General features: G+C 37.8%; 1 protein-coding gene across 2 annotated transcripts; it reads left to right on the top strand.

The window, feature by feature from the left end:
• Window positions 1-6,437: 6,437 nt before the first annotated feature.
• On the top strand, window positions 6,438-19,960 carry LOC148200514 (somatic embryogenesis receptor kinase 2). Of its 2 annotated transcripts, none has more exons than XM_088112540.1 (11): window positions 6,438-6,510; window positions 7,189-7,321; window positions 7,439-7,510; window positions 13,848-13,991; window positions 15,296-15,367; window positions 15,463-15,534; window positions 15,617-15,729; window positions 16,419-16,550; window positions 16,635-16,976; window positions 18,224-18,618; window positions 19,299-19,960. In XM_088112540.1, exons 1-11 carry the CDS (start codon window positions 6,504-6,506, stop codon window positions 19,611-19,613), a joined length of 1,797 nt encoding a protein of 598 aa, XP_087968666.1. In that variant the 5' UTR covers window positions 6,438-6,503; the 3' UTR covers window positions 19,614-19,960. The 2 variants fall into 2 exon arrangements, with proteins under 2 accessions (XP_087968666.1, XP_087968667.1); XM_088112541.1 differs by having other exon boundaries at window positions 6,440-6,510; window positions 15,617-15,723.
• Window positions 19,961-21,051: the final 1,091 nt, after the last annotated feature.

The following is a 21,051-nucleotide window of genomic DNA, read 5'->3' as shown; positions in this document are numbered from 1 at the left end:
AATTTTGTCTCCCCTAGGTCTCTTTATATAGGCTTGATTGGGCTTAGACTCTAAATCTTCTGTTGATAAGATCTTTTATCTTATATCTAATATCTTTCAAATATTCAACAAATTTAATTAGTTTTTGAGAATATTTGATAATATGTTTTCTAGATTCAAAAAGATTTGGCAAATATTATCTTTTAATATTGGGTTAAATATGTTTTTAGTCCCTAAACTATTGGCCGTTTCTGGTTTTTGTCCCTCTTCCAAAGTAAGGTACAATTTGGTCCTCATTCTTTAGAAAAACGTTCGTTTTAGTCCTCAAAATTTTGTTTTTAGTGTTCGTTTTAGTCCTCAAAACGTTCGTTTTTTCGACTAAAACGAACGTTTTTTAAAGATTGAGGACTAAATTGTACCTTACTTTGGAAGAGGGACGAAAACCAGAAACTGTCAATAGTTTAGGGACTAAAAACATATTTAACCCTTTAATATTTATTGATATAGTTAAATAAGGTAATTATTTAACAATATCAAATAAAATATCTTAAGATATATTTTCTCCAAATTATCTTTTAAAATATCTAACAGATTTAAATTTGCCCAAAATTTCATTTCAATTCTTTTTAGTTTATTCAAAATTGCACAGAAGTCCAGAAATTTCCTCCAATTGCACTTTAGCCTTTTATTTCTTTTCAAAATTGCATGAGTCCTAGGTTGACCAGATTGGACCATCTTTGACCAGAGTGTAACATCCAATGAAGGTATATTTTGTATATTGGACATTTAAATTTAACAATTTTAATCATTCAAATGTTAACTTCAGTTGCATCAAGAAACGTTATAACATACACTACAAGAAATGTGGGTTTTTCCGGCGGCATTTTACCGAGGGCCTATGACCCCTCGGTAATGCAGTGGTGAAATAAAATACTGAAGGCTTATGAGCCCTCGGTAATGTCTTCGAAGTATTTTGGCCAAAATCAAGCTATTCCCTATGTGCAATTCATTTTCCAGTAGGCCAAGTTTCGTCGTCCAAAACCCTTCCTCAGAAACCCTTCCTCTTTGCTCCTCCAAAATGTCATCTTCTTCTCCTCTCCAACGAGAACACCAAACCCCAAGACCTAATCTTCCTCTCCTCTGCCCAAATTTGGAATCCCCCTAATCTTCCTTTCCTCTGCCCAAATTTGGAATCCCTCTCTCCCTAAATTACCAAAATTTTGTCCCGCGGTTGCCCTGAGCCAAGCATAAGAAGGTGGAGGTCTATTTCTGGTCACCCTAAGGCGTTCTCCCGCAGAGCTGTGGTCGTTGGTGGCTGGTGTTTTGTGGTTTGTGTGGGTGGGTTCGTGGTGTTTCCGGCAGGGTGGTGGGTCGTGGTAGTTGGCGTTTGCGGTAGTGGTGGGGAGTCATCGGGTTGGCTTGACGACAACGTTGGGGTGAAGTGGACTTCTTAAGTTCGTAGGGGTCGTGGTCTGTAAAGGCTGGCATCGTCGACCATTTTGCTTTCGAGGTAAGTTTTGCTTTCAAAATTGAATGGTTCTCGAGAAGAAGTTGTACTTCAATGATGCCTTCTTTCTTTCTTTTTTTTTCATTTTAATTTTGTTTTGTCTCTGTCATTGTATGTGTGGCAGAAATTGTGTTGTTTATGTATGACCTTAGAGTTTCTGAGGTAGTTGGTTTGTGGAAAAAATTGTTGTGGTTTTTTGCCTCATTATGTTATAGTGGTTACAACTGTTGATGTAATGAAATTTATCTTTGTTTGTGTGGTGTGTGGAGTGTGGAGTGTACAACTCGATCACCCTTTTGAAAGAGTTAAATCAGAGGTAAAGAAAAGACTAGCTCTTCCTGTCTTGGAAATTGTGGTATTGTTGGTGACTTCACCTACTGCAACATAATAGAAATTTGATAAGAAACTATGTGTGTCTACACTGATGTTATAGGATAACCAAATGAAAAACAACTTATCGTGCTGTAAATTAACATAAATGGCTAGTATTCTCATAATTATGGAAATAATAAAAGAAAGTAATTAGAAAAGCTTTTTCTGTGATCTCCAAACCTATGACAAATCCTTGGGAGCTTGGGATATAACATCTTCAACATATCTAACACTTCACGTAATCAATCGTAAGCTTTAGCTGCAACCTCTAGGTTTTTAATGCTTTTTCTCCCATTACATAGTCAACATATGAAGTATCGTTTGAGGAGATCAAATTTGCTAATTAAATTATGAACTTACTAAATTTGAATATTGCCTCCACCAAATCTCATGAACCTAAACGCCACACGACTTAGTCTATGAAAACACAAACTTAACTCCAAAGATATGAACAAGAAACTTGAATAACTAGTCCTTTATGACCCAACAACAACAATCTAGCCTTCTTTGTGTACGTGAGCTTGCTTACTGGAACAAACAACATAATGATTTAGCATACAATCATGTCTACTAGAGATCTTCAATCAATAAGAGAGATATGAAATTATATTATATAAGTGAAGAACAATCCTATACAAGCAAGTATTTTGGAACTGATTAAGTTCCAATCTTACATTTTAAGATAGTATAAGAGTCTATCTTTGCAACTATTATTGGGTCTATCATATTACTTGCTATTAAACTACTATTGAACCACTTTTAAAATATCTAGTCCCACACTCAAGATACCTATTTTTTAGCAAAAGAAGGTGTGTTTAAGATTTCATATTAAAAATATAATAAAATGATGATATATATAAGGAAGGAAAAGATGATATATAGTAAAATGATGTTATAAGTCAATTTTATGGGTTGAGCTAGACATATACCCCATTCTAAGAATTTTTGTAAGCATCATTGGTTGTTAAATCCTTGTCAATGGTTTTACCTATAATTTTCTGTCATCTCCCTTTGTTTCTAGCAATTAAGGTACCCTCTATTTGAACTACTCTCCTTACTAGAGCTTATACAAATCCCCTCCACACATGCCACAACACCAAAGTTGAGTTCTTATGCATCTTTTCTACCATAAGTGCTACCCTATCTATTCTCTAATCCATTTGTAAAGAGAGAAACATTTGTTGAATTCAGTTAATTCTCTAGGCAAGTTCTCTAAAAAGTGATGACTTGGGCTGAAGCCCAATAGACAAGCATGAGCCCATCACTAATAAAGTCATGCACAATCAATAAGAGTTGTCATCTATGAAGCCTTGCACCCAAGGATCTTTGACTGGACGTGACATCATGTGGTATTCAGAGCCATGGAGCTACTCAGTCCAACTAAGTGTCTAGTTCTTCTATTTTGGAATTTGTCAACTCTGTTTCCTTCACTGTTTCATTGCTTATGTTCATCATTATAACATGGAATTTTGATTTCTTAGGTTCTGATTATGTTTATTCTTGTGTGCCAACCTTGATTTGCTTTGGTTTCCTCATTTTTAGTCAGTTCATTCTGATTTGAGTCATTTTATTTTGAAATTTGTCCAGTTTTGTCCAAAGTCATGTTATATTACTTGTTTTTTTCTCATTCCAAGTATTCTGCTGAGTGAAATTTTGTTTTGGTGCATCTAACTGATTGATCAATAGTAAGCACACAAAAATGAACAATGATATGTTTATACAAAGCTCGGGTGCCTAATTCACATCATCAAAATCACCTTCCTGGTTCATCTCATAAGCTGTTATAATTTCAACTAGTTAGTGACATTACAACTGATTTCTTCACTCTGATTTGAGCCATTACTAAGTGCAGACCATTTAAGCTATGATTTCCTAAAGCAAGAGCTTGGTTGCACCTTGAGAAATAGCTCAAAATTACTGGTATAGCAGTTGGGCGATCTGCTTTATATTTGCTCAATCTTTAAAGTGTTAAAATTCCGGTTGTAGCATTTAGATCATTGGTAGCCATCTATACTGTCATTCTGCTTATTTGAGCAATTTTTGAGTGGTATGTTTGAGTCAAATACCTGGTTTGCAACCTGTTTCAATTTCTGAATCAAAATTTGGATGGTTGATTTGAATATATGAAGTAAAATTAGGTTTGGAACATTGCCTTTGTGAGTAATTTGAAATCTGCATGAGTTATCTTATCAAATCAGTTCTTAATCATATATCAAACTTGCTGATGTAATTTGTAATTTGAATTCTACATCTTGTAACCTCACTCTTATCTCTCTCTAGCTCAATGGTACTACTACTCTTTGACTGCTACCCAATACCTCTACACAATAATTTTGAATTATATACATAAACACACACATGGTTAATACCTATAGAGTATGCAAAGCGTCAATTACCTATACATAACAAAACCCAAAACTATGAAAAGTGGTAATTATAGAGAATTCCCCTTAAGGACATCCGATTTGTTTAATAAATATACACAAATATTAAGTCACATATTTGACTGTGGCTTTTAGGGATCTTACCCATCCTACATCCCGTTTGGAGCTAACCAAAGATCGCGATGAATTGTTGCACAAATGATTTTATCCTCGTTTGGATCTTACCCATCCTACATCCCGTCACTTATCTCAAATCAAGATAAACAGTTTACTATTCACAAAAAAATTACAAATTACAATCACAAAGAAACAATTTGTAAAAGTTTAGAAACCACCTCTTACCCCAAGAGATGAAAGTCACTTCCCCTGTAACCCACAAGGGATGAACACCTCCTCTGAATCTTCACAAAGGATGGACACATCCTCCGAATCTTCATGAAGGATGATAGGCTTTTAACTCAACAATAACACCAACACTCAATCGCACTCCTTGTGAAAGTTCTTGTTGTATGCCAACAACAACAACACTCAATCACACTCCCTGTGAAAGTTTTTGCTCTATGCCAACACGCCAAGTTCTCAAAGCCACACTAGAGATAAGATTTTTCGAAATACACCTATTTCGTATTTTGTATTTTGTATTTTTGAATGAGAGTCCCAATCTAATTTATAGAGATCTCACTGAAGGATACATCCAAAAATCCGTTGTCAACTAATTAACGTTTGATAACCAATTATCCATGATAACTAATTATGCATTTAATGAATGCACAACGATAAAAAAACTTGTTTAAAAATTTTCATAATTGTTCATTATAATCAATTATGTCAAGTCATAATTGTTACTGATAATCGATTATTAATCAATTATCTTAAGTATAAAATTAAATTTTGTGATTCAAAAAATATTTTAATGCAACCTAAACAAACAATAAATAGAATCAAAGATACACCACATTCTATACATAAATCTACTAAATTACAAAAACTTTAATATAAAAACAAATCTTTCATTAAGATCTTCGTGCAATAAAAAGACATAAAACTTAACTTTGAAACATCATCATTAATATAACACAATATCTAAAAGAACATTTATAAAACTATTTTTAACATAATTTTTATCTCATACTCATTATTTTAAAACAAAAATCAATTAAAAATCAAATACTAAACGAAGAAATAAATATAGTCATTGCTCCAAACCTTCTTTTTAATACAAAAACCTTCTTTTACTCTTTTCCATAAGTAAAAACTAATGATTTCCAGAAAATAAATAAGTACATCGTAGCATAAATAATCTTTTTAAACTGGAACACACAAATTTTAATTTTACCTAAGGTTCATAATATAAATATGAAAATAATTTTAAACATCGATTTGCATAAAAGATCCAAAATACAATAACAAAAGCACAAAGCAAAACAACTTGTTCAATGATTTTTCAAATCACAAAACAGTGAACTAAATTCTCATCATCAATAGTCAAAGAAGAGTCACTGTAATCCATCATCACATATACCTAATAATAAATTTATATATATAATAATAATAACAATAATAATCATATTAGTATAGTATAGTAATATAAGATGTTACAAAAGCGTAATAAAAGCGAGAGGTGTGGGACCCACAGAAATCACACGCTTATTGACCCCAGAACGGAGGGCTTTTGCCTCACATTGCTTTCCGCAATATAGCGCGAAGGCGTTTTAATTGGATTCGGGCAGCGGGCACCACCGTTCGGGCAGCCTCACTGACTCATACTCACCACGCTTCACTCAAATACACTCACCACTCTTCACACATAAATAAACAGAGAGAGAAAAATATCAATTGAAATTAAAAATAAAGTGTGCTCTTTCCTTCATAAGCAGGAGAGAAAAAGTTAAAAGCAAAGTTTATTTTTTATTTATTTATTTTTGTTTTATGTTTTGGAAAAGAAGAATGTGGGAAAATGCTATGATTTCTGAGTTTTGATCCTTTTCAGGGTGGTTTTGGAAAATGTTGGTTTTGTTGGGATCGGGTTCTGGGTGTGGTGATGGTTGGTAATGTTGGTTTGCATGTGAGAATTTTTAGGGGGTTAGGGTTTTTGTGGCATTTTGGGTTGTTGTGTTTTGTGATGGTGTTTTGGGGGGGAGATACCATTTGGATCTGAGGTTTGTTCTGGTGACTTAGTTTTTGATGGAGAGAAAGTTTTGGGGTTGTTTTTCTTCTGGTGGGTGCTCTTAGCTCACCCATTGTGCTTGGTTTCTGCTAACATGGAAGGTTTGTATTTGTTTTTTTGAGTGTTGAAGCTCTTTACTTTGTGGCTCGTTTACTGAGGAGTTTAAGCTTTGGTTGTGTTTGAGTTGGATATCTGGGACTTTTAGTTGATGTTTCGTTGTTTGTGTTATGGTTTTTGTGTACTGGTCTTGCAATGTTAAGTGCTGTAATGGTTTTCACGGATCATAGTTTGGTTTTGGGGTACAAACGTCCTGAAAGATATTGTATCTACATTTTTGTCCCAATGACCTTATGGTTTTGTGTTAGAGAACATCTGATGGCAATGCCTTTGCACTGTGTATCCATAAGATTCTAACAAAATGGGCTACGCCCTTATGGCTACAGTAAGAAACAGAGTGTGAAGTGATTACTCATAGGGAATAGGAACAGTGTTCATTAGGCTTATCTTTTTCCTCAATTGTTTGTACTTGTTTGTGTAGTAGGGACATGATTCTAATGTTCTGATTCACATACTTCAACAGCTGCTGAACTTTTTTTTGTTTTATTTATTTATTATTTATTTATTTTTCTCTCTCAGTGTTTATGTGTGTTGGGTGTCGGGAGTGTATTGCCCAATCCAATCAATAGGGCGTTGTTTTGTTAGATGCAGTGTGTAAAAAATAATTTTCAAGATGATAGTCTTTGCAGCACCTGATCTTTTGCTCTTGTATTATGAAACAGGTGACGCCTTACATAACCTGAGGACAAATTTACAGGATCCTAACAATGTTTTGCAAAGTTGGGACCCTACATTGGTGAATCCATGCACGTGGTTTCATGTAACATGCAACAATGATAATAGTGTCATTAGAGTGTAATCTGTTTGCCCCTTGATATTTGTCGCATTTATGTTTGTTCTGTATTTTTTGCAGCCTAATGTCATCTTTTACATTTTAACGTCTTATTATTATTTCCTTTGGTTTAATATCAGTGATCTGGGAAATGCTGCTTTGTCTGGTCAACTTGTTCCACAGCTTGGCCAACTTAAAAACTTACAGTATTTGTATGTTATACTTTCATGTTTCAATATTTTAGTTTTCCTTTTATAATATTTTTATTATGGATGACAATATTTTTTCCTGTTTTTGTTAATATTTTATTTGTCAGTTTAATTTTCTATTTCAATAGTATCATAGGGATGGTTTTCCAATAATGTAGAGCAAAACAGTGCAGTGTTTAAGACTGTCATCATGGGCAAATGTTGGTACTCAGATCTCTAATTTTATGGATACATAATTTATTGTCACTTTCTGAAATATCCTATCTATATAACATTTCATTCAGTTTTTTCAATGCAGACTTTAGGTGGTAAGGTTTTTATAAGATATTGAACTTGATAAGTGCATGCTATTATTGTTATTTAGTTTATTATTCAGAATAATTATCATATTTTCTGTAACTGGTGAATTTATCTAAGGTATCTGAACCCTTGATATTTGTACCATTAAAGATAATATGAAAGGCCTTTGTATTGAGCATCTTACAATTAATGAACTTCTGTTTATAGAAATATGACTCTGGTACCATATTAAGAGGATAACAGAAAAAGAAGACAGAGAAAAGAAAACTTTGTATTGATGATCTTAGTTTGAACATGTATTTGTCTATACACTCTTGGCTTTTAAGAATGTTCTAGCATATATTTGTCCATACACTCTTGGCTTTGGATTATTGATAAGCTATCTAAATTGAAAATGGTTTTTGGCTAAGGGTGGTTTGACTAGCATTCTAATTGTGCATAGATTCTCTTTGCTTATGCTATGTTAGGCCTTGGAGGGTTTATGAGAGGAGAAGGGTGAGGAAGGGTTTATGAGAGGAGAAGGGTGAGGAATAATACCTAACTGTTATCTAACAGAATAACAGTTAAGAGGGCGGGAACAAGGTCTATATAAGGACCCTGTATTGTTTCTGAAAGTTAGTTAGTGACTTGTATGTAGTTGACCGGTCTTAGAACCAGGTGAAGGAGGTTAAGCTCCTGGGAACATTGTATTCTTGATTTGTTGGTGTGAATGCAATTCCATTCTTTCTCATTCTATTCTGTTCCGTGTTGGTGTAAGTGAGTGAGAGTTAGAGAGCTCGTTAGGGATTTCATCTTGAATACCTAACAAAGTGGTCCGACCTGCCGGATCAGATCGGAGGAAAGCGCGAGTGATGGAGGGAAGAATGGTCAAGGTTGAGGGGAAGATGGAGCACCTGGAGTTGGCGGTCGACGGTTTGAAGGCAGAGACGGCAGCGAATCGCCAAGAATCGATCGCGATGCGCAAAGACATTCAAGAATTGTTACGGTTGATGGGAAAACGTAACAGCCAAGGGGAATCAGGCTCGGATGAAAGTCAGGATTCAGTGAACCATAATGGAGGGAACCGGCGCGAGAACGAAGGAGGGGGAAGAGAGGGAGAGCGATCAGACAACGGCTTTAATTGGAGACGACGGGTGGAGTTACCCATATTCGAAGGACCTGATCCTCTGTATTGGATTAACAGAGCGGAGAAGTTCTTTGAGATTCAGAAGGTAGCGGAAGCGGAGAAAGTCGAATTGGCTCATATCAGCATGGAGGGAAGCGCGGCTTACTGGTTCAAGTTCTGGAAAGACAAGGCAACTGATCGAACCTGGGAGGGGTTGAAGGAAGCATTGCTGATCCGATTCGAGAGTCGCCACCGTGGGGGAATTTACGAAAGAATAGCGGCGATTAGGCAGACCACTACCGTGGAGGAGTACGTGAAAGAATTCGAAGCATTGGCGAGGCAGACAAAGGAATTTTCCGATAACCAATTGTTAGGTTATTTCATTGCGGGGTTACGTGAGGAGCTGCGGTGTCAGATGAGATCACATGATCCCCGCGATTTGATGACGAGGACGGAGCAACCAAGGGGTAGCATGGTTCGAGCGACACCGATAGAGAGTGTGGGATCGGTGAAGCGCGACACGGCGCCAGGGAGTGAACCCGTGAGGAGCGGAGGTTACGGCGGCGGGGACAGTCGGAACCGAAGCTCAAGAAATTTGCCGTATCCTGAGTACTTGAAGCGCCGGGAGGAGGGTAGATGTTTTCGCTGTGGGGGGCCCTTTAGTCCCGGGCACCAATGTCCTGAGAAGAACTTGAGGGTGGTGCTGTTGGCCGAGGACGAAGAAGGAGATGAAGGAGAGACAGGGGCGGAGACAGAACCGCCATGCATGGAGTTGTCGGCTTTCTCAGCCGGAGGGCTGACTCAACCAAAAACCTTGAAGCTGCAGGGGAGAGTGGGAGAGAGAAAGGTGCTGATACTAGTGGACAGTGGCGCGAGCCACAACTTCGTTAGTCAAGAATTGGTGAGGGAGCTGAAACTCGAGCAGGAAGACACATCCCCATATCACGTTAGTTTGGGGGATGGTCAACGAAAGAAGACGCGGGGGTGTTGTCCGAGAGTGGTGGTTTGCATGGGGGACGTCGAGATCATGGAGAGATTTTATTTGTTCGAACTGGGGGGCGTAGACATGATTCTCGGAGTGGAGTGGTTGGCTAAGTTGGGTGAGATCACGGTAGACTGGGGAAAATCCACCATGTCGTTCTGGCAAGGGGAGCAGAAACGCACCATAACCGGAGACCCGAGGTTGGAGAGGAGGGTGATAGAACCCGAACAACTGCTGAAACTTAGCGAGGTAGAGTCGTGTGCGTTGGTTTGGAGTCTGGAGGGCAAAGAGGCAAGTTGGGAGACTGAGGAAGAAAGTGAGTTGACGAGAGAACAAAAGGAGGATATGAAGAAACTTTTGGAACAGTACGCGGGGGTATTCCAGGAATTTCCAGGACTGCCACCTAATAAAATGGCGAAACATCAAATTGTTTTAAAAGAAGGGGCCGATCCTGTAAATGTGCATCCTTATCGTTACCCACATGTCATGAAATCGGAGATCGACGATCGAGCGACAGGTGGCGGAGATGTTACATGCAGGGGTTATCCAACCCAGTATAAGTCCATTCTCCAGTCCGGTGATCCTCGTTAAGAAGAAGGACGGAAGTTGGAGATTTTGCATCGACTACCGGGCTCTCAACAGGGTGACTGTTCCAAACAAGTTTCCCATCCCGGTGATTGAAGAGCTTCTGGATGAACTAGGGGGAGCGACGTATTTTTCGAAAATGGACCTCAAATCCGGGTACCATCAAATAAGGATGGAAGAAGAGGATGTTCCGAAAACGGCGTTCAGAACGCACTTGGGCCACTACGAATTTCTAGTGATGCCCTTCGGCCTCACCAATGCTCCGGCCACCTTCCAAAGTGCCATGAACGAGCTGTTCCGACCCTACCTGCGGAAGTTCGTTCTCGTCTTTTTTGACGATATACTCGTGTACAGTCCGACTTGGACGGAGCATATGCAGCAGGTGAATCTCGTGATGGGGCGACTACAGGAACAGCAATGGGTTGTCAACCGAAAGAAGAGTGAGTTTGGAAGAACATCGATAAGATATTTGGGCCATGTAATAACAGGGGGAGGTGTCGAAATGGACAAGGAGAAAGTGGAGGCGGTTCTAGCCTGGGAAGAACCGAGAACGATAAAAGCGCTGAGGGGATTTTTTGGGACTCACCGGGTATTACCGGAGATTCGTCCGAGATTACGGCAAGATAGCGCGACCATTAACGGAGATGCTAAAAAGGGGGAGCTTTGTCTGGACTGAAGCTGCTAGAGGAGCAATGGGTCGATTAAAGGAGGCGGTGACGACGGCCCCAGTGCTTGCGCTACCAGATTTCACACGACAGTTTCAAGTGGAGTGTGACGCCTCGGGGGTGGGTATCGGGGCTGTATTGACACAGAGAAAAAGACCCATAGCTTACTTTAGTAAGGCGTTGTCGGAGGGGACGTTGGGGAAGTCGATCTACGAGAAGGAGCTCATGGCGGTGGCGTTGGCGGTTCAGCACTGGCGGCCCTATCTGATGGGTCAGAAATTCGTGGTGCACACTGATCAGAAAAGCTTGCGGTTTTTGCTGGAACAGAGAATAACCACCCCAGCTCAACAACACTGGATAGCCAAGCTACTGGGCTACGATTTCGAAATCGTTTACAAGACGGGGCAAACTAATAAGGTGGCTGACGCTTTATCTAGAAAGGAAAGAGATGAATCGGAGGAGGAAACCGAGGAGGGTATTCCAGGAAGGGAGAAGGAGCTGAATATGGTAGTAAGACCATACTGGAAAGACTTCCAGGAAGTGGTAAAGGAAGTTGATGAGGATGAAGAGCTTAGAAAAATTATAACCGCCCTAAACCAAGATCCTGACAAACATCCAGCATTCACGATGGAGAATGGGAGGCTGCATTACAAGGGGAGACTGGTTCTCTCAGCCAAGTCAAGTTGGATTCCGAAGCTGCTGGTTGAGCATCATACTACACCGACGGGAGGTCATTCGGGAGTATACCGCACCTACCGCCGGATCGCACAGTCCTTGTACTGGATCGGAATGAAGAAGGCTGTAACAGAATTTGTAACTCAGTGCCTGGTATGTCAGCAACATAAATATTTAGCAGCCTCTCCCCAAGGATTGTTGCAACCCCTACCAATACCCCAGGCTGTGTGGGAAGATATCAGCATGGATTTCATAGTAAGGTTGCCGAAATCCAAGGGGTACGACGCGATACTTGTAGTTGTGGATCGACTAAGCAAGTACGCACATTTCATTCCTCTCAAACATCCTTATACCGCAAAGACAGTGGCTGAAGCGTTTGTAAAGGAGATTGTGAAGTTGCACGGGATACCCAAAACTATAGTCAGTGACCGAGACCCACTCTTTCTCAGTTTGTTTTGGAGGGAATTATTCAAGTTACAGGGTACTCAGCTTCAGATGAGCACCTCCTACCATCCAGAGACTGATGGACAAACGGAAATGCTCAACAGAATTTTAGAAGGGTATCTCAGATGTTTTTGCTCTGAACAGCCTAAAAGCTGGAACATGATTCTCCCTTGGGCCGAATACTGGTATAATACCAGCTATCAGGGAGCAGCGAAGAGTACCCCTTTTGAAGTTGTCTATGGAAGATCACCCCCTACTTTGACCAGGTTTGTACCGGGAGAAACGATGGTAGAAGCTGTAGCCCAGGAATTGCAGACGCGTGATGAGGCACTGCAACAACTTCGTTTCCATTTGGCAAGGGCTCAGGATGCGATGGTCAAACAAGCTAACCGAGGGAGGAAGCCAGTTACGATTAAGGTGGATGACTGGGTATTTCTCAAAATCAGACCGCACCGACAAGTTACGATGCCAGTGAGGTTGCACCCGAAATTAGCAGCTAGGTATTATGGACCGTTTAAGGTGATTCAGCAGATAGGGGAAGTAGCATTCAAGTTGCAGTTACCTGAGAACGCAAGGATTCATCCAGTTTTCCATGCGTCCCAGTTGAAGTTAGCTATTGGAACGAAGTAGGTAGAGAAGGAGCTGCCAAAAGATCTGCAGGAAAGTGGCCCAACCTGTTTGCCTAGCAGAGTGTTAGATAGACGGGTCCGGCAGCAAGGAGGGGACCAAAGAGAGCAATTACTCATTGAATGGCAAAACAGTGGGAGGAAAGCGCCACTTGGGAAGATCGGGTGATGATGCAAGAACAGTTCCCAGAATTCAACCTTGGGGACAAGGTTGATTTTCAAGGGGGGAGTAATGTTAGGCCTTGGAGGGTTTATGAGAGGAGAAGGGTGAGGAATAATACCTAACTGTTATCTAACAGAATAACAGTTAAGAGGGCGGGAACAGGGTCTATATAAGGACCCTGTATTTGTTTCTGAAAGTTAGTTAGTGACTTGTATGTAGTTGACCGGTCTTAGAACCAGGTGAAGGAGGTTAAGCTCCTGGGAACATTGTATTCTTGATTTGTTGGTGTGAATGCAATTCCATTCTTTCTCATTCTATTCTGTTCCGTGTTGGTGTAAGTGAGTGAGAGTTAGAGAGCTCGTTAGGGATTTCATCTTGAATACCTAACATGCTATCTATTTGAATTTGTGTGATTCAGCAGTTGCATTTGACTTGTTCAGAAGTTTCTTGAGGAGGAAATCCAAGGCCTCTTGTGTTTTGGGATTGTGTGGATCTTGTTCTAACATATTTGAAAAGAAGCCTATTAATAGTTCATCCACAAGAGAAATTTCCCATACTTCTATGTGCATTTGTTGTATTCCTGAAGAAAATAGAGTATCTGCATTAAGTACTTTTTAAATGACTCTTTTAACTTTGGAAGCTGTATGACTTTTAATGGATGATAGCAATTTCCTAGCAGTCAGTGATAAAATGTTAATGAAATATTAAAAAGATTTAGCTGGATTCTAATTTACAAAATATTAATTTGGATGTCTGATATGTTCATATTTCATGTCATTTCTTTTTTCGTATCAGGGAACTTTACAGCAATAACATTAGTGGACCAATTCCAAGTGATCTGGGAAATCTTACTAATTTGGTGAGCTTGGATTTGTATCTGAACCGCTTCAGTGGACCTATCCCAGAGTCATTGGGCAAATTGTCAAAATTGCGCTTCCTGTGAGTACACTTATTGTTGGGATGAATTGTCTTATGTACATGTATTCTGTGAAATTTTTTAAGAATATTATTTTTCTGAATTCCATTATTTATCATCATTACATTTGGTTTGCATTATGATTTATGAACGGCTCCTATTATTGTAAATGAAAAGATGAATATGCTAATGCGCATTGACAATAAAACAAATGGGTTATCTATACGATCATTTTCCACACCTTTTTATAACTACTTTTGGCATTACTTTTTAATTAGACAATTTTATCATTTAATGAATAGAGTTAATTTTCTTTATTTAATAAAATATGTAACTGCACAATCTCCCGTCTGAAAAGTATCTATATAACTTCTCCACTTAAAATAAGCACCACAGATTTTTTTTAAACCATTATTACAAATTATTTTTTTTTTGAAATTTTCTTCTTTTAATATAATAGAAATGCGGATATACAGGCTCTGGGGCGCATGCGATCGTGCTATTAATAAATATTTTAATTTCATACATTGATACTGTTAAGATTTTTACACAGTTAACCAATTAGCAACCATGACAGATATGACTTTCAAAGTAATTATTATAAAAAACCTAGTATTGAATCATATTATTATAAACAAACCACCAATTAGTTTTTGATTCCATTTAGATCTTACCACCATGGATTGAAATCTATGATTGGATGATAGTGTAAAAAAGCTTTATACTTTTAGTACATACTAGTTAAATTCTACAGTGAATCTAAAATTTAGATAACATACATTCAACTATGGTTTTGGTTGCTACTAATTCTGTGTATTAAACAGAGTTGACAGTTTAAGCCAATGAAATGTAAATTAATCATTAATTAAACCAAAGGGGTCTTTCTTGGCTCAAAATGCTTACTAAAAGGTTATAATTTAGATAAGTTACTCATTAAGGGAACTTGCATTCCTATTTACCCAAAATTGTTCCTTCATCTCTCCCCAGCCCACATTTAGTTATTGTTAATCAAATCATGTGCGCTTGACTCTCTCTTTGTGAACACTTATATATATATATATATATATATATATATATATATATATATATATATATATATTTCGTGCTTGTTTCTTTGAAAAAATTTAAAAGGTATTGTAAGAGTAACCAAAAATGAAAATGAAAACTATATTACTTTGATGTAAATTGCTATTATTTTTCTGTCATAGGCTAGGACTCTAAAAGCGTAATATGGTGCCTTGTGCTTGTTGATCTGTCTCTTGTTTTCTGAACCACTATAGAATATTATATCTAATACCATTTTTGTGGTATGTTTGTCTAAGGATAGCCGGCTTAACAACAACAGCCTTACTGGTCCTATTCCCATGTCACTGACTAATGTCACTGCTTTGCAAGTGCTGTGAGACAGTTTCCCTCACCACGTGGTTTATTTATCTTCGCAATGGTTTTATGCAAAGATAATGTTTTGTTCTCAATATTTACTTTGAAATGTAGGGATTTGTCTAATAACCGTCTCTCAGGTGTGGTTCCTGATAATGGCTCCTTCTCACTATTCACTCCCATCAGGTATTTTGCTCCGCTTTGAGATATTCTTGCTTTCAGTGATCTGGCCTGCAAACGATTTCTGAATGGATTACCCTTCCTGTAGTTTTACCAACAACTTGGACTTATGTGGCCCAGTCACTGGGCACCCTTGTCCTGGGTCACCACCATTTTCTCCTCCTCCTCCTTTTGTCCCACCATCCCCGATCTCAGGTCCAGGTAGTCTTTATTGTGCTTTTGAAGCTTTAAAATTTGGATTACACTGTTATCTGCTACTTTATCATAACTTCTATAGCTGTTGCTCTCAGTTTTTCTTAACCTGGGTTTTAACTTGAAGTTCACGCGGTACCCATCATGGTGCCTATTTCAACTTTTTATAATGTGGTTATGATACTTGAAGAACTTGAATGAAGTAAGTGTATGTACTTATTACACTGTCACAATTTTACTACTGTATTTATAGAGTACAAAGGAGCAGAATACAAAAGGTCAAGGCACTTCCGTAAACCTTAACCTTAAAGTTGGGTTCCCATACATAAATAATAATAATAAACATTAAATTTCAACAGTGATGACCGGCCAATATTCCATGTCCTGATTTTTCTATTTTTGGTTTATTGAAATTTAATTATTGGTGTTACTATTTTCTTCTTTCCGTTGAACGTTGAGACTCTTATTGTGTCATGCCAGTGAGTTGGTGTAGATTTACATAGACTTATTGTTCATTATCCATTGTTGCTGTTTATTGTCTTGTGAAGTTTTGAAGATTAAATTCTTTTTTTATCTAGTCATTGGTCAGTCATACATTTTAATAGGTTCAATGCCTATTTATGCTATGAGTTTACAGTTATTTTGTGCTAATATAAAAGAAGCACTTATGTTTCGTGATTTCCTCTGTCTAATTGCAGGAGGAAATAGTGCCACTGGTGCAATAGCTGGAGGAGTAGCTGCAGGTGCTGCTCTGTTATTTGCTGCTCCAGCAATTGCATTTGCATGGTGGCGTCGAAGGAAACCACAAGAATTTTTCTTTGATGTACCTGGTGAGCTTTCCCTTCCTATTCGAGTTAGTAGTGCATTGGAAGAATAATTGGAGAGTTGACTCCTTTCCTTTCATCTAATTGCAGCTGAAGAAGATCCAGAAGTACACCTTGGGCAGCTCAAGAGGTTCTCACTCCGGGAACTGCAAGTTGCAACAGATACTTTTAGTAATAAAAACATTCTTGGAAGGGGAGGATTTGGTAAGGTGTACAAAGGACGCTTGGCAGATGGTTCACTGGTTGCTGTGAAAAGATTGAAAGAGGAGCGCACACCTGGTGGGGAACTTCAGTTTCAGACTGAAGTAGAGATGATCAGCATGGCTGTGCACCGAAATCTCCTCCGTTTACGTGGGTTCTGTATGACACCAACAGAAAGACTACTTGTATATCCTTACATGGCTAATGGAAGTGTTGCCTCATGCTTAAGAGGTATGGCATTTCCTTTTTCCTCCAGTCTTTGGCCTAGCAACAAAATAGAACAGGCTTATGTTAAAAGCCCTTCAGTTTTGCTATGTAGTTATTTTGAATTTAGCTTTTCAGGGGATGGAAACAAGTTACATAAGATATCAGTTTGATTTTTTACTTTTTCAACTGTCATGCACTCTCCTTTCTTGATTACCTGTCATTGTCAGTTATTCCTCTCAATTTTCAAATTCTATCAATCCTTGCTACTGGCATTTGAAGTACATGGATAGTTTTAATGTGCTACAGCTCTGGTACGTGGATAGAATACTAATGAAAAAGATAATTAGGGTTTAAATTTGTAAAGACATGTGGATTGGAAAAAAGTTTTCTTGTGTCATCTGTGGTTTAAAAGAGACTTCTTGTTCCAAAGTCCCTAGAGTTATTTCTCTAATATGATGTTAAGGAAAGTGTTAGGTTTCCGATTGAGAAACCTAACTTTCTCACAATATCCAAACACCCAAACAGCACAGAAACAATAAATAACAAAGGAATAGAATGAATTTCTCTGTGAATGTATCTACTGGAACGTATAACGAAATACAATAACGGGAGCCTAATCCCCCTCAACAAGGTTCAAGACCTGTTTTCACAAAAGTGTACGGCTAGCTGCCCTCTAACAAAGAATAGAACTCTATTTATATAAGATCTTCCATCCCGCCTTTCCTAACCGCTCTCTCATTTTCCCGCCTTCTATCCCTTGCCTTAGATCCTATCAGAAAGTAACAAAAGTCACTCTATCTTTTGCTCTCTTTTTTCTTATTCATGTCAACATATACATCAAAACGAGGAATTTTGGGCCACCGTTTTTGGATTAAGTGTTAACTACCATTGACTTCACTTATAGATTTTGTTATCTTCTGGCTTGGAAAATGATTCTGCGCTTGATTTACCATTTCCTGCTGAAAGTATGTATGAAATATAGACTCAGACTAAAGAAGAGAAGATAAAGCACCATAAGATAAAGAAATTGCCCGATTTATGCAAATTGAGTTTGTTAACACTATAGTCATTGAACAAAAGACCCATGATGTTTATTACTGTTGTGTAACATTCTATGCTACAGTAAGTGAAATGAACTTGGTTATACCACATGTCAACTAAACTTGTGCTACTAACTCAGTTCTTTATTTTATTTATGTCAAACATGAGTCTTCTACATTATCTTTCCCTAATTTGTGTTGTCTCATGATCTCGTATTTGCATTATTATAGAGCGTCCAGCACATCAACAACCCCTTGATTGGCCAACAAGAAAAAGAATAGCATTGGGATCATCAAGAGGTCTTTCATATTTGCATGATCACTGTGATCCAAAGATTATCCACCGTGATGTAAAAGCTGCAAACATATTGTTGGATGAGGAGTTTGAGGCTGTTGTTGGGGATTTTGGGTTGGCTAAACTGATGGACTACAAGGACACCCATGTTACGACTGCTGTACGAGGCACAATTGGGCACATAGCCCCAGAGTACTTATCTACTGGTAAATCTTCAGAGAAAACTGACGTATTTGGTTATGGTATAATGCTTCTGGAGCTGATCACTGGACAAAGGGCTTTTGACTTAGCTCGACTTGCGAATGATGATGATGTTATGTTGCTGGATTGGGTATGTTGACTGTAAATGCATATCCTTGTGTATTCGTTAATTACATTTGTTTTCATTCACCCTTAAAGTAGTTTTCTCCTTCCTTCAATACTTCGGACAAGGATGACATAGGACTAGTAATTATGCCCGCAGATGGTAGCATGCAGAACATATTTCAAATTTTCCATTTTTTCCATTTTCTTGCCACCACTGTACTAATTTCAATGCTACTTTTGTGCTTCTAAATACTTTCACTGTTGTTTTATTATTGAAAGTGGTATCTATGACATCAAATGTGGCCTGTTAGGTCTTGCAGGAGAAAACAAGTTCTAACTCATAATACTTTTTTAGTGCAGGCTAGGAAAATTAGGTCAAGGTTAATGTTGCTAATGCTATTAGCAGCTGTCAGTACTGAAATTTACTTAATGCCTATATAATTTATCATGATCTGATTTAGGAAAGAAAAAACAGGCTATGCCTCTAATTGGAAAAGGATTAACATGATGTTGAACATTGACTTGTAGTCATTTGAACTGTGCATTCATGATCTTCCATGAAACAATCACTAGTTTTAAATTATAGTCCATGTTACTTGTCGACAAGAATTTCATAGTTTAGTACTTATTGCTTTTGTCTCTGAAATGCATAATATTTTATAGTAATGTCATGTCCAGATCTGACATAGCTGAGTATGTTGTTAGGTTAAAGGACTTTTGAAGGAAAAGAAGCTAGAAATGCTTGTGGACCCTGATCTCCATAGCAATTACATAGATGCTGAGGTGGAACAGTTAATTCAGGTTGCACTGCTTTGCACACAAGGTTTCCCTATGGACCGGCCTAAGATGTCAGAAGTGGTGCGAATGCTTGACGGTGACGGTTTGGCCGAAAGATGGGACGAGTGGCAAAAGGTGGAGGTTCTGCGCCAGGAAGTGGATCTCACCCCTCATTCCAATTCTGATTGGATTGTTGACTCAACTGAAAATCTACATGCAGTTGAGTTATCTGGTCCAAGGTAACTCTGGCACAATAGTAAGTTAAAGGGAGAAAATAGAATTATTTGTCATTTTTATCAGCTATAGAAGTTTTCTTTCACTCTTGTTCCTTCCTGTAAGTCCAGTCCACTGCATTGTATTCATTTCCATTTGTGCATAAGGGTCGCTTTCTTGAGTTACAATGTGTATCACCTGCTTCTGCTGTAGTTTGATGAAGTGAAATTTACTTAGATTAAACAATTGCAGCAGAACTATGCACACTATCTTTCATACTTTTCTATAATCTGCAATTTTGATGATGATGTTTGTGAAATTGTGGGAGACTTTCCCTGCACCCTTCTTTATCAATATCAATTTTTTTTTGTCTCGAAGAGTGACATACCAATGTTCAAATGCATGATATTTTACATAAAAAAACTTGAGATGCTTATTATGTCATGATAAAGGGCTCGTCTGGATAACCCACCTTCCAAAAATCAACTAGCGTCATACTCGATTCATCCATTTTGACATCATTCTTATTGTCAATCCTCTTACATTTGAACACTGGACAAGTAAACAGAATATAATCAACCTTCGAGATCTCTTCTATTATACCATACGTCATTGATTTAAATACAGGATTTTGATCTTTGGATGAAAAAAATTTTGGCGACTCAACTTCAAGGTTGACTCCACTATTTTGTACTGTGTTTTTATAATCCACAGACTTCATATAAAAAGTGAAATTACTAATTTCGCAACATGTACAACATATAATATCAAACATCAGTCCATTTGCTAGTCACATCAAAGTTTCAAGATTTTGAATATTTCAAAACCTCAGCTTTAAACAAGGTTTTAATATACTATTATGCTTCATCAGCTGTTATTTCTCTGATTGTCTTAGAATGTTCTCTTCACAATGACTTTTTGTGCATATAAGTAAGAGATCACCTCATATGTGTTGTTTAGTATGTATAGATGTGCTTGCAACAATTCATCGCGATCTTTGGTTAGCACATTTACCTCAAAAGCACCTACTTATAGAACACCTTTCAACCATGATCTAGAAGAAACTCCTATCATATTTGCTTTTGCATGTAATTTGAACAAAACTCAATACTTATATTAGCAATAAAACTCTCAATTATCGAAGCTTTTGAGTGATATTGATTTTTCATGTACCATTTCAAAATCTTCATATAAAGTTCAATATGATACATCCATCTTGGGTGACAAAGGAATTTGAGTAGATGAAGGGGTATTGTAGGGTTCTGTGTGATGAAAGGTGAAGAAAAATGAGAGTGATTTTTATGTGATTGATAATGTGGGAGCAGATGACGAAACATCCTGGTTACACAAGAAGAAAATTGTAAATATGAAAAAATGGTGTATGTTTTTGTTGAAGTTGAATGAATAAAATAGGGGAAATCCAAAAATTAGAGAAGATGGATTTCTATGTTGTATGAAAATTGAAGGG

This window comes from Vigna umbellata, chromosome 4, assembly GCF_029865625.1.
Source record: "Vigna umbellata cultivar VRB3 chromosome 4, Vumbellata_1.0, whole genome shotgun sequence".
NCBI lineage: Eukaryota > Viridiplantae > Streptophyta > Magnoliopsida > Fabales > Fabaceae > Vigna > Vigna umbellata.
This window is presented reverse-complemented; position numbering and strand designations above follow the sequence as displayed.

Coding starts and splice junctions, on each gene's coding strand:
- LOC148200514 (XM_088112540.1), top strand. Junction 15,730..16,418: donor ATCCCCGATCTCAGGTCCAG/GTAGTCTTTATT, acceptor GTCTAATTGCAG/GAGGAAATAGTGCCACTGGT. Junction 16,551..16,634: donor ATTTTTCTTTGATGTACCTG/GTGAGCTTTCCC, acceptor ATCTAATTGCAG/CTGAAGAAGATCCAGAAGTA.